Genomic DNA, 16,600 nt, shown 5'->3' on the forward strand with positions numbered 1-16,600 from the left:
ACTTTTTTTTTTTTTTTTTTTAAATTTCTAGGAGAGAGAGAGAGAGAGAGAGAGACAGCGTGAGCAGGGGAGGGTCAGAGAGAGAGGGAGTCACAGACTGAAACAGGCTCCAGGCTCTGAGCTGGCAGTCAGCACAGAGCCCGATGCGGGGCTCGAACCCACGAACCGCGAGATCACGGCCTAAGCGAAAGTCAGATGCTTAACCAACTAAGCCACCCAGGCGCCCCCCTATTATACTCTTTTTAAAAAAAATTTTTTTTAATGTTTATTTTTAAGAGAGAGACAGCGTGAGCAAGGGAGGGGCATAGAGAGAGGGAGATACAGACTCAGAAGCAGGCTCCATGCTCTGCGCTGTCAACACAGAGCCCAGCGTGGGGCTCGAATCCACAAGTGGTGAGATTATGACCTGAGCCAAAGTTGGACACTCAACCAACTGAGATTCCTAGGTGCCCCCCCATTATAAATTAATTAAGGACTTAAGTTAGTTAGAACCTCAAGGAGCTTTGTTTATCAGTTATAAGTATCAATATTTACCAACTAGAAATTAAAATGGAATTATTTGTAATATGTTAATTTACTCATTTTAAAATAATAGTAAGAAACCTGTTATAGAATAAAATAAATAACGTGTTTTCTAAAAGTAACTACTTTCCAGACAGAAATGTAGCAAGAAAAGTAGCATTGTTTGCAGATCTCTTTAATGTTTGGCCTAATATAAGGTAGCTGCACTGTCATGTCTGCTGTGGCATTAAGACTATTGATAGTCACATCTGTGTGATCTCTGGAAAACTCCGCTGTATACCTATCAAAGAATGAGAGAAAAAATTCGTTCTGTTATGAAAGTAGTTTTGACCTCCCAGATCTCCTGGAAGGATCTCAGGGACTCCTCAGGTGTCCCTGACTACACCTGACAACATGCTCCAGGTGTGCGAGAACAGGTAGCCTTGTGTGGTGAAGCACGTACTGGACTGGAACGAGGTGACCGGGGCCAGGCCCACGTCTGCAGGCAGGTGGTGTCCACGTCTTGGATAAGCCACTGTTAGTGTCCCTTTTGTTACCTATAAAAAGAAGGGGCAGGATGATCCTTAAAGTTGCTTCTGGTTCTAGTTTCTTAGGATTCTTTTATTCTGCATTTTAGTGGTATGGAAACCTTTTTTAAAAATTTCTCATGAGCACTGAAACTTACCCACACTTGTAGTGCTAGGGCAGTCCTGGTATCCCTGGGTATACTTTCCAGCCGGGGTGCTTACTGGTTCCCTGCGGATTCTCTGCCGATGGATTCTAGGCTTGCAGAACGGAATGAGAGTTGGCCCCTGGGTCAGGATCAGATGTGAAGCAAGTGGGCAGAGCTCTCTAACAGAGGCTACAGTTGGTTTTCATGGGGATATGCAGACCTCTGTGTTCAGAATGCTGACGAGGTTTGGTTTGCTTGGTTTGTTACTAATGCCGGGTCATCTCCTTTTCTAACCTGGTGGCATTTGCCCTCGTTGGGAGGCCTGGCCTCTGTTAATATTCTGAATGAATGCTGCGCTTCCCCTTACTTATGTGATCCAAAGCCTGAGATTATTTCTTTGGTTAAAGGGCAGAAACTCCCAGCTCTCCAGTGCTTGTCCACTGCAGATGAACATGGGCAGATAAGTGGTGTATCTAAAGTGTCAGTAATTCAGCTTATAATTTAACATAAAGGGATTTCAAATTGGTCTCGTCTTGAGTCAGTTTGGGGGGAGATTTAAAGTACTGAGTCCCACAGCATTGAAGGCGAGTAAAAGTTGTTATCAACAAAATTGTGATTATTTGGATTATCTAGAGAAATTGTTGGACTTGAGCCGTACCTGGCACCTCATGCCAAGACTTCGTACCAAACCCTGTCACCTCTTTTCTACTAAGCTTTGAAATGACTTAACGGTTTCAGTTATGTGTTTAATACAGATACTGTTAGTCCTTCCCTAAATTCCCGGTCACTTTTTAGGGAAAAATGTTTCTTTAGAGTCTGACTTCAATCTTCAGAGATTTATCCTCTATTGTTAGACAAATTCAAGGTATTCTTTTATTATAGTCTGCACAGTTAGAGACCTCCAAACAATGGGCCCAGTGAGCACTAAGTTCCTCTCCATTTCTAGGAGCATAAGACCCTCATTTGGTAAATGCGAAAACAAGTCCAAAGAACTGACATAACCTGCCAAAAGGCCTTGGCGGCAGGTACTTGAGTCTTCTCTGAGATGGATCTTCCCACTTAGATGAGAATTACTTGCTTCAAAAGATGTAGGCTTTTCTTTTCTTTTCTTTTTTCTTTTTTTTTTTTTTGAATGACCTAATAAAGGCTAAAATCCTGTGACTTGATACCAGGCAGTCTAGAAGATTATTAATTTCTGATTGCTTGAGAATACTCCTCTTCTCAGGAGAGAAACTAAGCAGAATTTCTTTTCTATGTTTTCATTAGGTGTCCCCTGCATATACAAAAAAGAACCTGTTCGTATATCTAATGGAAATAAAATATGGACACTGACGTTCTCTCATAATGTTTCAAATAAGACTCCACTTGTCCTCCTCCATGGTTTTGGAGGAGGTCTTGGACTCTGGGCACTGAATTATGAAGATCTTTGCACCAATAGACCCGTCTATGCTTTTGACCTGCTGGGCTTTGGGCGAAGCAGTAGGCCCAGGTTTGACAGTGATGCGGAAGAAGTGGAGAATCAGTTTGTGGAATCCATTGAAGAGTGGAGATGTGCCCTGGGATTGGACAAAATGATCTTGCTTGGACACAACCTGGGTGGGTTCTTGGCTGCCGCTTACTCACTGAAGTACCCATCAAGGTAAGTGGTGGCGATAGGAGAGAGGCACCCAGCTGCTGGTCTCTCGTTCTGTCTGTGATGGTGGTTGCTGTTTGAGCCTTACAAGACAGATTCTCTTAGACCGTCCTGGAGACCAAATAGGCACAACCAGTGGCCAACTTAGTGGCTGAAGTAATGATGTCAGGGTTTTCTTGTTACCCGTGCTAAACATTGGCAGGAGCCTTGGGGAAAGGACTTTCTATTTGCCAAGCTTTTAGTGTGTCTACAATTTAAACCATAGTGAGAATTGTTTTAGTGGTGGGAGGCCTGGGTGACTCAGTTGGTTAAGTGTCCAACTCTTGATTTCGGCTCAGGTCATGATTACACGGTTTGTGAGTTTGAGACCCACATTGGGCTCCACACTGACAGTGCAGAGCCTGCCTGAGATTCTTTGTTTCCCCCTCTCTTTGCCCCTCCCTCGCTCATGTTTTCTCCTTCCCCCTCTCTCTCTCTGTCTCAAAAATAAATAAAACATTAAAAAAAAGAATTGTTTTAGTGGTATCGTTTATTGTTATTGTTATCATTAGATCTGTGGATCGAGCAGGCTTTTCCTAACCTTTCTCAGGTTATAATAAGCCATAACAGGACCCAAAGGTAAGAAATTAGAAGTCCTGGGGGCCAGTGTTATCTTTTGGCTTAGAGCAAATCCCTCAACCTGGAAGCTTTAGTTTTCTCACTTGTAGAGAACAGAAAATATATCTGCATAGTGTATCTGACAGGGTTTTTATTATATGTGCCCTACCTTTATTGTTACAGATTTCTCTTTCAGTCATTTTGAAGTAATGACTTGAGAATTTTGCTTCAGATTCTTTGCAGCATCTGCTTTCTTTCTCTACCTTATTTTCTTTTGCTATTTCCTATTATGTTTCATCTCTGAGTAAAGGTCACATTTGAGTGCTAAGAAAATGGGAGAAAAGCTGATTTTTTAAATTAATTTATTTTTATCTTGTCATTCGGAAAGAGACCCAAAAAATCAACATTTTTGTGTTGCCAGTGTATTTTTCCATTGGACTAATTTTTAAATCCAAAATTGCAACCAACTTTGACATTGAGGTCTGTGAACAAGACACAGGATGGTGGTCGTTTCAGACTGCACACATGCACCTGTGAGGCCACCCTATCACGTGACTTCAGGCGTGCTGTTGACACAAGCTCTGAAGTGTGGGCAGCAGCCCTGCGTACCTGAGGCTTCCTTCCCCTTGAACAGCCAACTTTTTCTGTACAGATTCTATGTCTCAACTTTAGCATTAACACCTACTCCCCCTCCCCCAATCTTGGAGAGTTTGTAGTCTGTGTGTGCTAGATGGTTGTAATCTTGTCAAATGATAGACCCCTCTTTCAAAAAAAAATCCAAATTTTCTTTTTCTAGTTGGCTTTTGGGGTTTACTATCTCTTACTGTGTGGTCCTCTCAATGGAAAGTAAGAGAAGGAAGCAGATACTTTCCTGGTATAAGATAACAGGGCTTTTTGTTGGTGAGGCAGGGGTTGGGGGAGGTTGGGCTTCCTGTGTTTCTTATCTAGGGGTGTATTACGTGTATCTTGTGGTATTTATTCTTTGGCGATATGATACAGGACTATGGTGGCTAGACCCTGGCCATGAATCCTGACCCTTCATGCCTATATAGTCAGTTGGTGAGATTTTCATTTGCAATTAGGAAATACTCTGAAGAAATCAGTGATTCAAAAGAGAATGAGTACTTGAGTTATTTTTTAAATTTAAATATTAATTAGCATACAGTGAAATATCGGTTTCAGGAGTAGACTGCAGTGATTCTTCACTTACAACACCCAGTGGAGAAAAGCACTTTAAAACTATCTAGGAAAGAGAATAGCAGCATACTTTGAATAACATGGTGGGCTCAACATGTATCTAAAACAAAGCTAGTGATCCCTGTGCTCGACTACATTTTAGAAAATGAGCTTTGAATGCTTGTGCCTGATGCTAGAAATAAAACTAAAGTATTGGTTCAGGACCAAGAACGACTAAGAGAATGCTTGAAGTAATTAGCATGTTTAAATTGGGTGATTGCAACCCAGGATTTGAGAAGAACTCTATGGACCATGTTGGATACTCAAGTCCATATTCTTACCTGTATAACTTACATTATCAAACACAAGTTAATTTCAAAATAGTGAGGTTCTCTGGATTTTCAGATATCCCAGGTCACGAATGAAATTCGGTCAGACTGCTGTGGTTGGCACATAGTGGGTGCCCAGTGTTACATTCATGAAACAAGGAGGCCATCAGACTGAGGTGGCTCTCATGCTCTAGTGGCCTCCATAAGCAAATAAAATCTAAGCCTGTAAGGCCCTCAAGGTTATGAAATTGAAACCTAAGAACAGCCAATCACAAGTAGCCAGCTTGGCTTTAAGCTGCAGCCAATCAGATCATGTCTTTCTTTGCTTCAACACCTTCTCTGTGTAAGCCTGTGCCCGCTTCCGGTTGCCGGAGCACATCTGCCCACTTGGGTTCAGCACTGGCACACACACAGTTTTGCTCAAATGAACTCTTAAAATGTTCAATATGCCTCCGTTATCTTTTAACAGTATTAACGGAGTATGGAACTGCCTACTCAAAATGTCTCTTATCCAGCTTTCACTTGATCCAGCTTTTTGAAAAGATTTCAATTTTTTTAGAGCAGTTTTACGTTTACAACCAAATTGAGCGGGAGGTACAGACATTTCTCATATAATTCCTGCTTCTACACACACATAGCCTTTCCCACAGGTGCCATTTTTATTGTGCTGTCATGAGATTAAAATAAATCTTGGAGGGCTACCCTGGTGGCTCAGTCGATTTAGCATCTGACTTTGAGCAAAGGTCATGGTCTCACGATGTGAGCCAATGATTTGAGCCCCGCATCGGCTCATGACTGTCAGCCCAGAGCCCACTTCAGGTAAATGTCCTCCCCCGTTCTCTCTCTCTCTCTCTCTTTCTCTTTCTCAAAAGTAAATAAGCATTAAAAAATATAAATCTTTGCTCTTCAGAAAGATTTTTCAGGGAGGGGTTGAGAAGAAGGAAAAAATGGTCTAATTGAGATCAGATGAGATTCACTTAATTTCCTTTACTCACTGTGTCTCTATGTTTTCTCCTAATGGACTTTGAGAGAGTTACCTTTTTCTTTGTTTCCTCCAGTATAACAAATATAATCTTTCTTTTTCTTTCTGAAGTAAAATAACAGCTCCTTTAATTTCTGTTTCTATGCATGTAGGAAAAAAACCAAAGATAACAGTCCATTCCACTTTCTGTTCTCATCTTATATGGGCAGCCCCATCCTTCTCTTCCTTTTTTATTTTTATAGGGAAGTTTGAGGAAAAGAATGATAGTGCCTAGTTTACTAGTTTCATGTACTTGTTTAGGAAGCATTCTTTTGCTAGAGAACAGGTAAAACCCAATCCATTTTTTTCTGAGTTTTGATACATTAGGTCAACATAGATACTTCATGTCTTCTATGAGCAGCCGAGGGCCTCTGTCCATAAAAGTTGTTTCATGGCCTCACTTGTGGCAGTGGTCACATATTTTCCCGGTCCTTAATACTGACTAGAAACTGAGCATTCAGCAGTCGTGATGCTTTGTGTTAAAGCAGTGGGATGGTTCCATTGGAATATTGGTAATGGATGAAATACTTTAACATATTCCACCAGGTTAGTTGTGTTTACAGAATTTTTTTTATATAATTTTTTTAATTTTGTTTATTTTTGAAAGAGAGAAAGAGCATGAGCATGAGCAGTGGAGGGGCAGAGAGAGAGGGAGACACAGAATCTGAAGCAGGCTCCAGGCTCTGGGCTGTCAGAATGGAGCCCAACAAGGGGCTCAAATTCATGAACTGTGAGATCAAGACCTGAGCCAAAGTCGGACGTTTAACCGACTGAGCCCTCCAGGCGCCCCTAAAGAATGTTGAGAGACTGTATGTGTTTAGAAGGCTTGAGATGTGCTGGAGAAGAGACACAACTTACCCACCTGAGGAGCATGAAGCTGCTGAGGATCGTGAAGGGGGAGTGGGCAGGTCTGTGAGAGCTCGTGATGAGGACCTGGCCCAGTGTGATACCCTAGAGAAGTGCAGTGTAAGCTGAGGTCAAGTCTCAAGGGGAGCAGCAGGAGAGTGTTCTAGGCAGTGTGGAAAGAAATTGCTAGGTGGACAGCTTGGGTTGTTCTGGAAAGGCTGTGTGGCTGATGAGCAGAGAAGTTACAAACTGGTTTGTAGATTTCTTTTAAGTGGGGGCACAGTTACCATGTTCCATCCCCCATATGACCTTCATTCATCTCAGTTCTCTTACATGATGTGTATTAGAGATGCCATCCTAGTTTCACTTGTAGATTCATGCTAGTTTCACTTGTAGATTCATGTGCTGTGTCACAAACAGTAGGGCCACTTGTGGTGTGAGGTGTCATGGGCTGCCATTCTGCCACCTCCTCAGGCTGTGTCTGATCCCCTTAAGGTGGGCACAGGGAGAGCGTAGAGTAAGCCAGCAGTAATAGCCAGACATGCCATCTCCTTTCTTCCATCTGTGCACTTTTCCTTGTTAATTTTCCTTTCCTTCTGGCCCCTACTTTTCAGGACACCATAAATACCTTGTTATACACTAAGGAAAAGGCCACTGTAGAAACTTTTATTATTTTAGGAAGTGTTTAGCACAGAGACTAGAAGAGGTTACAACAGGTTTTTACTTCTGACTAAATGACTTTCAGATCTTCTGACTGTGGCCTTGCCTGGCTCTGTCTCCTACCTGTACAGAGATGGGCTGAGCATTCCCTGCCAGTCCCTCTTGAGAAGAAAGGCTCCTCTACTTGACCTGAAGTTGGGGGGTCTTCAGTTTGTTGTTCTCTGAGCTGCTGCACTCTCCCCCCAGAGGTGCGGAGCCAACCAGAAGTCCCTGGGGCTGACTTCATGTTGAGAATGCCTTGCCTGTACACTGACTAGAATTCTTCCTCTTCTTTTCCTTGTTCCTTTCCTTGTTGTGTAGGTAGGTCCTGTTGATTCCCTTGTGCTTTTTGGCTCTAGGTCTGATTGTTCTTCTTGCATTATTTCTGGCTGATGGCTGTTTAAAGCTTGTGAAAAGCAGGTTTATATAATATACCGTTGGTAGCGTTCAGACTCAGCCATCCCATCCTGTTGGAGCAGACATTAACCATGGCTCCACCCTTTAGGCTGTAATCTGCACACCATCTTCAAATTCAAGACCTACTCCAATGACTAATTTGAAGAAGAATGCCTCTTTAGTGTTTCAAAACTGATAGGCTGTTCCCTCTTCCTGCTCTGCCAGTTCTTTGTTTTTCCTGTAGTTTGAATCAGTCTCTATTCCTTGACAAAGAAGTCTGATAGGACAGATGACTGCTGTGTGCCATCTTGTTAGACTCATTCCTTAATACTGGATGTGAACTAACAATCGCATCAGGCTACCCTCTATGGGATATCAGAGTGTTGAGTCTAGATTACTATAATAGTTTAGATATACATTAAAACCAAATAACTTCTGTCAAAGGAGATAATCTTGGCACTAGAAGAGTTGGTGAGAAGATAGCCTGGGAACTTGGACTGGTGCGAGGTTATAATAAACTGTGAGCCTACCTGTGATCAGGCTTTCCTGAAAATGAAAAGCTCAGTTGCTCACTGCTCACATGGTTCTGGCCACTGTCTTCTCATGCTCCCTGGAAAAAGTCTTCTCTAGTAGCTTCCTAGTTTTGCTACTATAACAAGATAACATTTCCTGGATATTTATTACTCCATAGCCACATGGAGTGGCTCATTTAAAAGTCTTATAACCAAAAATAAGCAAGTTATTTTCTGAGGCATTTTACATGTAGTGGAGGCAGATGATATGTAACTCTAGTTTAGACACTGTTGCAGAGCTTTTAAAAAATTGTTTTCAAACTTTTTTGACTATAATCTCTCACTAAGAATTATATGTGTGTCTGAAATAAAAGCTTCATGGAATGATACACTTGTCGTATATTTTTCTATTCCAAGCTATGCAATTAAAAAGACCAGCTGACTGACTCTGATTCTCTATGTGGATTTTACTACCCACTAATGGGTAGTGACCTGCAAGATTAATATAAGAAATAAGAATGATGTTCTAATGTCATCTGGGGAACCAGAAACATCCAGACAGCACTAACTGCTGTACTTACTTGATGAGTATAGTTTATAAAATTTGTATGTACTTATATGCTTTCCTTTCCAAATAGAAACCTAGAAAAACCTAATACTCCAGATGTTTACTGAGCATCTACTGTGTGCTAAGCACCATGCTAGGCTGAAGACCAAGACTGAACAATTGTTGGGGTGATTTACTCCCTTCAAAAAAAAAAAAAAAAAAAAAAAGCGTCTTAAACTGGCATTTTTATCTAGGGATGCGATTTTGAAGATCTGTATTAAACCAGACAAGCCAAAACTAAGGTGGAAATGAAGCAATCCCTTAGCTAGAGATAGACCAGACTTGATCTCCCTCATGGTTTCCTTTGTCCTCCCCTCTTCTTCAGTGAGCATATCAGTACGAGCCCAGAACAGACAGGGCAGGATCCCCAAATAAATTCATAACAAAATTTAATCATCTTTAAGGTAAAGTATGTTTTAATAAAGAGTTCATGATTCTCTTTAGGAGCCGAGTCAATAGTGAATACTACTAGCTATTTCCTAATGGGAGTCTCTGCTGCTTTCAACGAGGTGACTGTCTCACTAATTCCACTCAGACCTCTGGCATGCCTTCCTCTCCCCGGCCCTCAGGTCTCACTGTGGGCTGTAATAAGAGGAATTTAAGAGGAAGTCGATTATCAGTTAGTCTCTGCCATTAAAAAAGCAAACACCCTCCTTTTCGTTCCCCTTCTCATTCCACCAATAGAAAATAGTCTCATGAAACTTTTAAACAGCGAAGGCACTCTTAAGTATATGGAAAGCTCCCTTATTACACATCTCCACCCAAGATTTGTAGCTACATTCTACAGCCTACATCCAGTGCTCTAAAATTTAGAGTATGGGGTGAGGACTGGCCTAGAGCTGATACAAGTTAAGTGTTGCCTTTACTGATATGTTATCTTTAGGTTGCTCGGCCTGTTCTTAGAAGAGAGGACTTTCTGCTCAGTGGCTTGCTGACACTGTTCAGTTTACTGGAATCAAGAAAGGGGGGTAGCCCTGCTTGTGCATTAACTAGCTTTAGTCCTGGCGCAGGTCACACAGTGCCCTCCTCTTCCTTCTTGTCTGTGAGATGAAAGGTTGGGCTGAGGATTCTCAGGGGCCCTTGGAGCTCTGTGCTCTGGGTCTGTACTCTAAAGCTTTCTACTTGAGACAATGTAGTCACAGCAAAGGACTCATTATGAACTCATCCTTATCTGTGGTGGCAAAAATAATAAAACATTTTACGTTATCAACAATAGCCTGCCGTGCCCACGTTCTGGCCTCGTCACCTTTTTGTTTCATAATGACTTAGGGAAGGGACATTAGAATCATTGTCAGTTTCTCCTTGGGAAGTTTTTGCTGGCGTTTGTTGGCTGTTTTGGTTATAGTTGAATATCATTTGAGTCACGAGGACCTTTGTGCTCTATTTGGGACCTTTACGACATAGGCCACCGTGTTGCAGGCACGTGGTAGTGCCTGTAGTTCAGGTCCTCCCTCTTCAGGAGGAAGTTTCGTCAGATGGAACAAGTTAAGCTGTCAGTGAAAAGAAAGGATTTTATATGTGCTGGGGCTGAGAATTTTCTCTCTCTTTGGTCATTAAAGAAGAAAATTAGGAGAGGGTTAGAACGGAATCTGGTATCAGTGTATCAACGATCTCATGGGTAGTCTCGTGTTTACCAAACTAGAAACCCAAACTAGGAGAAATTTCCGCCCATATTATTAATTAGCCCCTTATCTGTGTTTGTGGAAAGTTTATTTAAAAGTCTTTTTGAACCCACCTAAAGTGCTAATGCCTCTTAAATTTTTAGAATGATTGTTTCATAGGAGATAAGTGTTGTTGGTTTCTGAAGCTGTTTTCTGAGGGTAATCTTAATCCTCAGTCGTTTCTACAGTGTCAGCCTTGAGCCACTCAGAACCGTTGGGCTTTTCTGAGGGATCAGTGATCTGTACCGTCTGCCCGAGGGTCACCTCAACGACAGCAGACCCTGTCCTCGGGAAGAGCCACACAGTTATGCACTCTTCCACACACCCATTACCATCCATGTTTACGTACATGAGAAAGGAAGCCCTCTTCCTGCCATAAGCCTCTCACGTCCTGTCAGATCTAAAAGTAATAAGAATATGATGTAACTGGTCAGCCATTCTCCTTAATATGAAAGCTTTTGAAGGTGGCTTATTCTACCTTTGCTTTATGTTCATTCTTTAGAGTCCTGGGCTGAGTTTGCCAAATGAAATTGTTTCTCTTCTTCCTCCAACAGGGTTAATCATCTCATTTTGGTGGAGCCTTGGGGTTTTCCTGAGCGACCGGACCTTGCTGATCAAGACAGACCAATTCCAGTGTGGATCAGGGCCCTGGGAGCAGCACTGACTCCCTTTAACCCATTAGCTGGCCTCAGGATTGCGGGCCCCTTTGGTGAGTGCTCGTCTCTGTATCTTAGGAAAGCAACGCGTTCATACATTGGTACTAGGAGAATATTTACTGATCGCCGCTGTTCATCAGAATCTAAGAAACAAACTGAGTATTTTTCTTCTCCTCCTCTGATTTACTAATTTACTAAATTACTTTTTTCCTCTTTCTCTAAAAAGTACCAGTCCTTTCATAACGAAAATGAAACCAGATCTTCTCAAAGAGGAGATTTATAGATAGATAGATAGATAGATAGATAGATAGATAGATTTGCATATGTAACATATTGTAAGTAATCTAGGTACATAGTGGAACCGAGAAGGTTAGCCCAGGGCATGGGGAGAAGTCAGCGTGTTGACCTGTTGGTGACATTAGAGAGCCTTGGCCAGTTGGTGACACCCAGCTGGCAGATCACTCAGCCTGACCTGATTGCCCTTGGGGCAAATCGGTGTGATCACGTGCTCACATTCCCTTCTTGCCCCGTGATGTCCGAGTGTTAAGAAGATAAAATCATCCTTTTCCACAGAGATTTGGGGGACTCTTGATTTGTGTTTCTGGTTCTATTTTGAAATACCAGTGTTCAGCGTCTCATTTAATTTCATTCGACTCTCAGCGCCTCCATCTCCACCCCAAAGCCAAGGCAGTTTCCTTTCCTCGTTGTCCCCGATGGTGATGGTCTGGACCTCTGCTTCCCCTCTTACCGCCCGTATCGGTGAGGAGCGCTGTTAGCTGCAAGCAGCTAAACACCTAAGTGGTCGAAGCCACGGGGCCTTGCACTGTCCCCTTACCAAGCAGGCTGGTTTCAGCACTTGCTCTGCCAGCGGCCTCGTGGACGTTGGGCTTTGGGCCCGCGGCTGTGTTTCTCCCGACCGTTCCCCTCACGGGGTCTGAGGGCTGCTGTGGGGGAGGCCCCGTCTCTCAAAGCAGCACTCTGAGGAGGAAGGGAAAGCATGGAAAATGGTCTTCTCTCCGTCTTGCTTTGTTGGAGGTGTCTTTCCGCGGAAGTCTTTCCGTAGGCCTCCCCTTAGTCCTGCCCACGCCTACTTCTTGCACCAGCAGAGAGCAGTCCATTTCTGTAGTTGATCAATCATGATTTGTTGCCAGGGGCTGGGGTGAGGGCCCCACTTACCTGGGTGTGTTGCTGCCTAACTGATGGATGGGAGTCAGCTTCTGGTAGCAAGGCAAGAAGAGAGGGGTGGGGGTGGGCAGGGTGTGGAAATACCTGCTGCAGAGGTGACAGTAGATTCTGCTCCCCTCTTCCCAGGCCTGGCCCCTCTTTGCCCTACGCCTCCGGGATGGGTATAACCATGGGACTGCACAGGGTTTGGGTCGGCGACTGCACGACACTCCCTCAGTGCTCTGACACACAGCCCCCACCCCTACCCCCAACCCTTTCACCCCTCCCGAGGAGTATAGAGCCACGCCTCTTAGGTGCCTGGTCCCCCTTTGATGGACTGTTCAAAACTTCATTTAGTCTGTACAGTCCTGAATTACAGGTGGATTCTGCTTGATTGCGGTTCCACGAGTAGCGAGGTGGGAAGAGTAAAGTATGAGAAGCAGCTAGGAGATAGCAGTTGGGGAGGGAGCGTTCCTTAGGGGTGGCCCTCTCCTGCCATGCCCTCTGCCTGCCCTTTGCTTGCACGTGGTCGGGGTGGGGTCCCATATAGAGTGTCAGCCACATCATCAGAGTTCTCCATGGGGCTGTAGAGTTCTTTCCGAGGTAGGAAGGAGGGCCGGTGAAGAAGACCTTACTCAAATAATGGGCGGTGACAGCAGAAAGGGACACTGACTGGCCCCTGGGGCCTGAGAAGGGAAAATCGTGGCCAGAGGGAAGCTTCTGCTCTTCAGCCTTTTTCCTCTGGGGGCCTTGCGCCCACCCGTCACCTCAGGAGAGGACGGCCTGAGCCGGAAGGTTGGCAGCGTCCCAAATCCAGCAGGAACTCTGCGTTTATTTTTCCACAGAAAGACTTGTATATCCCAGTTTATTTACTTTGTTTAGAGGTTAATGTATTATAATTGTGGGAGAAATGAAGATTAATAAGTTAGCTTGAGCCACGTTTAATAGAAAATTAGCTCGTACGTCACCTCGAGCCCCTGAGACACATCTGTAAGTCAGCGTACAGTAGTCTCTACTCCTCATGTTAGTCCGTAGGGAACTCGGGGAGAGCAGCTGCGAGGACCTGTGCTCGTTTCCACCTACAATAGACGCTTGGATACATGTAGATAGGTCTGCATATAACACTCCTATAAGCAAACTCTTTCTCTATTTCTCTATTAGTCTGGCCGTTAACTGTAATTGAAAACATTCATTTCCTGTTCCATAGGCTTAAGTCTAGTGCAGCGCTTAAGGCCTGATTTCAAGCGGAAGTACTCCTCGATGTTTGAAGATGACACTGTGACGGAGTACATCTACCACTGTAATGTGCAGACGCCCAGGTAAGGGTCAGGACTCTGATGTCCTGTGCTGGGGTTTTACGCGCTGCTTCTCTGAAGGCCTGTGAATGGTCCGGGAGACTGTTACAGGAGTTGAGCGATGCACACCTGTTAGGGTCCTCCCCGGCTCGCGGAGTGTCTACTCTGCCAGGCGTCGTTCTGGGCTCCGGGGAGAGCTGAGGCAGCAGGGCGTGCTGCCCACCCCCCCCCAGAGTGCTCATGGGTAGGCCCAGGGGGCTGTGGTCCTGGGCCCCTGCGGGAGGTGGTCACAGGTGAGAGATGAAGAAGAATTTCAAATCAAACAGCATTTCCAAACTGAGCAGACATGTCATGTTCCCTAAAAAAGAAAAAAGGGCTGCCGGCACAAAGACACAAGTCGTTTTCTGTACGCGGACCCCAGAGGCTTGCTGCGCCCAAGGGCAGTAGGGCCGCCCAGCGCCGGGAGGGCTCTGCAGCATGGCTCCGGCGCACGTGGGGGCCCCGGGCCGGCAGGAGAGGCCCTGCTTCAGCGGGTGAGGCGTGAGCGAGGCCTGGGAGACGGGGAGGGGCTTGTGCAGGCGTTTGGACAGGGAGTAGAAGAGGGGGGACATGGGAGGGAGAGCGCGTGGGCACGGTAGCCGTGGGCGCAAGGGGGCCAAATAGAGGTGTTGCTTAGTTTTTTTTAAATATAGGACTTACGGGTGTTGGGTACAAGGCACCAGCGGACCGAACCGCCTAAAGATAGTGGCGAGCCAGGAGGGCCCCGGGAGACAAGGCCCCGGAGCTGTAGGGAGCAGGCCAGGCGCACGGCGGGCAGAGGAGAGCTTCACGGCCCCCCAGAATTCGCTCTGTTTCTAAGACTGGCTCAGCGGCCGCGGCTGCATGTTAACAAATATGTCAGCTGACCCCGTGTAGCTGGGCCGTGAGCCACGCTTCACAACCTGCAGGCGGTACCCCAGCCTTCCCAAGGTTGAGGGGCTGGGTGCAGAGACGGCCTCCCTCACTTCTGGCAGAGAACGTGCACACCTCCTCTGTTAAAGGGGTGAGGCCGGGCCCGCTATTGCGCTGGGGACTCGGTCCTTCTCATAAAGTGGGCTAGAGGTTCTCTGCCAGGAGTGAGGGAGGCTGGGGAGGTTTGGGGTCCTGAAGAGACTGACGATTTTGTGACCCACTGGGCCGTCAGTGGGTGGATCAGGACTGTGCACTTTACTGACTTGTTACAACAGCGTTTAGTGGTCAGTCCCAGGGACGTCATCTGTCCTGCTTGGTGTCCCTGCTTTACTCCCTTAAATTTCATGATCACGTGTGCCTGTATGGTGCCATTTGTTGTCTGTCTTATGGTGGAACTTGAGTTCTTCACAACAGCAGTTCAGAGGTTTGCCTGGTGCTGCAGGGAGACAGAAATGACCACACAGTGGGTCTGTCCCGGGAGTCTGTAAAGTGTTCTGTGTTCTTTTGTGTGATGGTCAGTCAGGTGCAGCCACAAGAGAAGACACAGAGGCTCAAGAAAGCAAAGTTCATTGTACTCACGAGACCTGGAAAGGGGGTCACTGAAGGTCATGAAGGGTCACAGGGAAGCACCTGATTTGGGTCGGCTGGCAGAAGACCAGAACGAAGGGATAGTTGAGGCCAGAACTTTCATCGGCTCCTTCAGGAAAGGCAGGGCAGCGCGGCAGACGGTTTAGGATTGGCTAGTTGAATAATTTCAGTGGGAGCTCAGATGCAGGGGTGCACTCTCACTGCCTGGCACATGGCCTGATTTCCGTGGGTGCTCAGATGCAAGGGTGCGCTCTCACTGCCTGGCACGTGGCCTGATTTCCGTGGGCGCTCAGATGCAGGGGTGTGCTCTCACTGCCTGGCACGTGGCCTGATTTCCGTGGGTGCTCAGATGCAGGGGTGCGCTCTCACTGCCTGGCATATGGCCCTGGGACGATTGAGACAGAGGACAGTTGCACCCCGGATGTGTGGGCAGAACAGAAGGCACATGGCACTGGGTTGTCAGCCGGCAGATGACCGCTGTGTTCCCGTTGAATCCTTTGCTGTCCCCAAGAATGGGCTGGCTCCAGGAGGCACCATCTCTCCCTAGCCAGAAAGGATTTTTTAAACATCACATGTCAGAATGTGCAGGAAATAAACCGTCAGACATGAAGAATACTTCCTCTGCATTTCTTCTTGGTATCGGCTTTTTACTATTGCAGGTAAAGGGTTGGTGCTGTGCCCATGTTGAAAAGCTGTGTTCTCCGTTTCAAATTAGTTACAGTGGAAAAAACATTGTAACTCTCCCATAGGGAATTTAATAATTTAATGGTAGGGAACCAGGGTTGGATGTTTGATTCAGAAGAGGGTGACTTCTAGTCAACTAGAGTTGAGAAAATCCTATTTATCTAACAAAAGCACGTACCTTCTGTGGGGTTTGTTTCTTACACTTTCTAGTGAATCATTTTCCATGTAAACTGAGGTTTTTCTTAGGGAGGAGCTAAGCAGGGGTGTCCCGACAGAGCCAGTGGGAGTGAGATGCACGCTTCTCCCCAGAAGTCACGCGTGTGTGGTTTTCCTCTTCCTCCAGCGGTGAGACGGCGTTCAAAAACATGACTATCCCTTACGGATGGGCGAAAAGGCCAATGCTGCAGCGCATTGGTAAAATGCACCCCGACATTCCGGTTTCGGTGATCTACGGCGCCCGGTCCTGCATCGACGGCAATTCTGGCACCAGCATCCAGTCTCTGCGACCGCACTCATACGTGAAGACGATAGTAAGTGTGCAGCGTCGTTTGGGTGTTCCGGTGTCAGTGAGGCTGGCCGCACCAGGTTTGCCTTCGGTGAGGTCTCCCATC

At 45.7% G+C, this 16,600-nt stretch overlaps 1 protein-coding gene across 2 annotated transcripts in view; it reads left to right on the forward strand.

The window, feature by feature from the left end:
- The window catches only part of ABHD5 (abhydrolase domain containing 5, lysophosphatidic acid acyltransferase), a 28,754-nt gene that overhangs the window by 10,205 nt on the left and 1,949 nt on the right, over nt 1-16,600 (forward strand). The window contains exons 3-6 of one of the 2 annotated variants that reach the window (XM_077754299.1): nt 2,441-2,813; nt 11,206-11,360; nt 13,679-13,790; nt 16,333-16,519. In XM_077754299.1, coding sequence (XP_077610425.1) covers nt 2,441-2,813; nt 11,206-11,360; nt 13,679-13,790; nt 16,333-16,519 — 827 coding nt within the window. The remainder of the gene's footprint in view (nt 1-2,440; nt 2,814-11,205; nt 11,361-13,678; nt 13,791-16,332; nt 16,520-16,600) is intronic. The other variant, XM_077754300.1, reaches the window with a different exon arrangement.

The sequence above is a fragment of the Crocuta crocuta genome, unplaced genomic scaffold (assembly GCF_008692635.1).
Source record: "Crocuta crocuta isolate KB4526 unplaced genomic scaffold, BGI_CrCroc_1.0 scaffold70, whole genome shotgun sequence".
NCBI classification, from domain to species: Eukaryota; Metazoa; Chordata; class Mammalia; order Carnivora; family Hyaenidae; genus Crocuta; species Crocuta crocuta.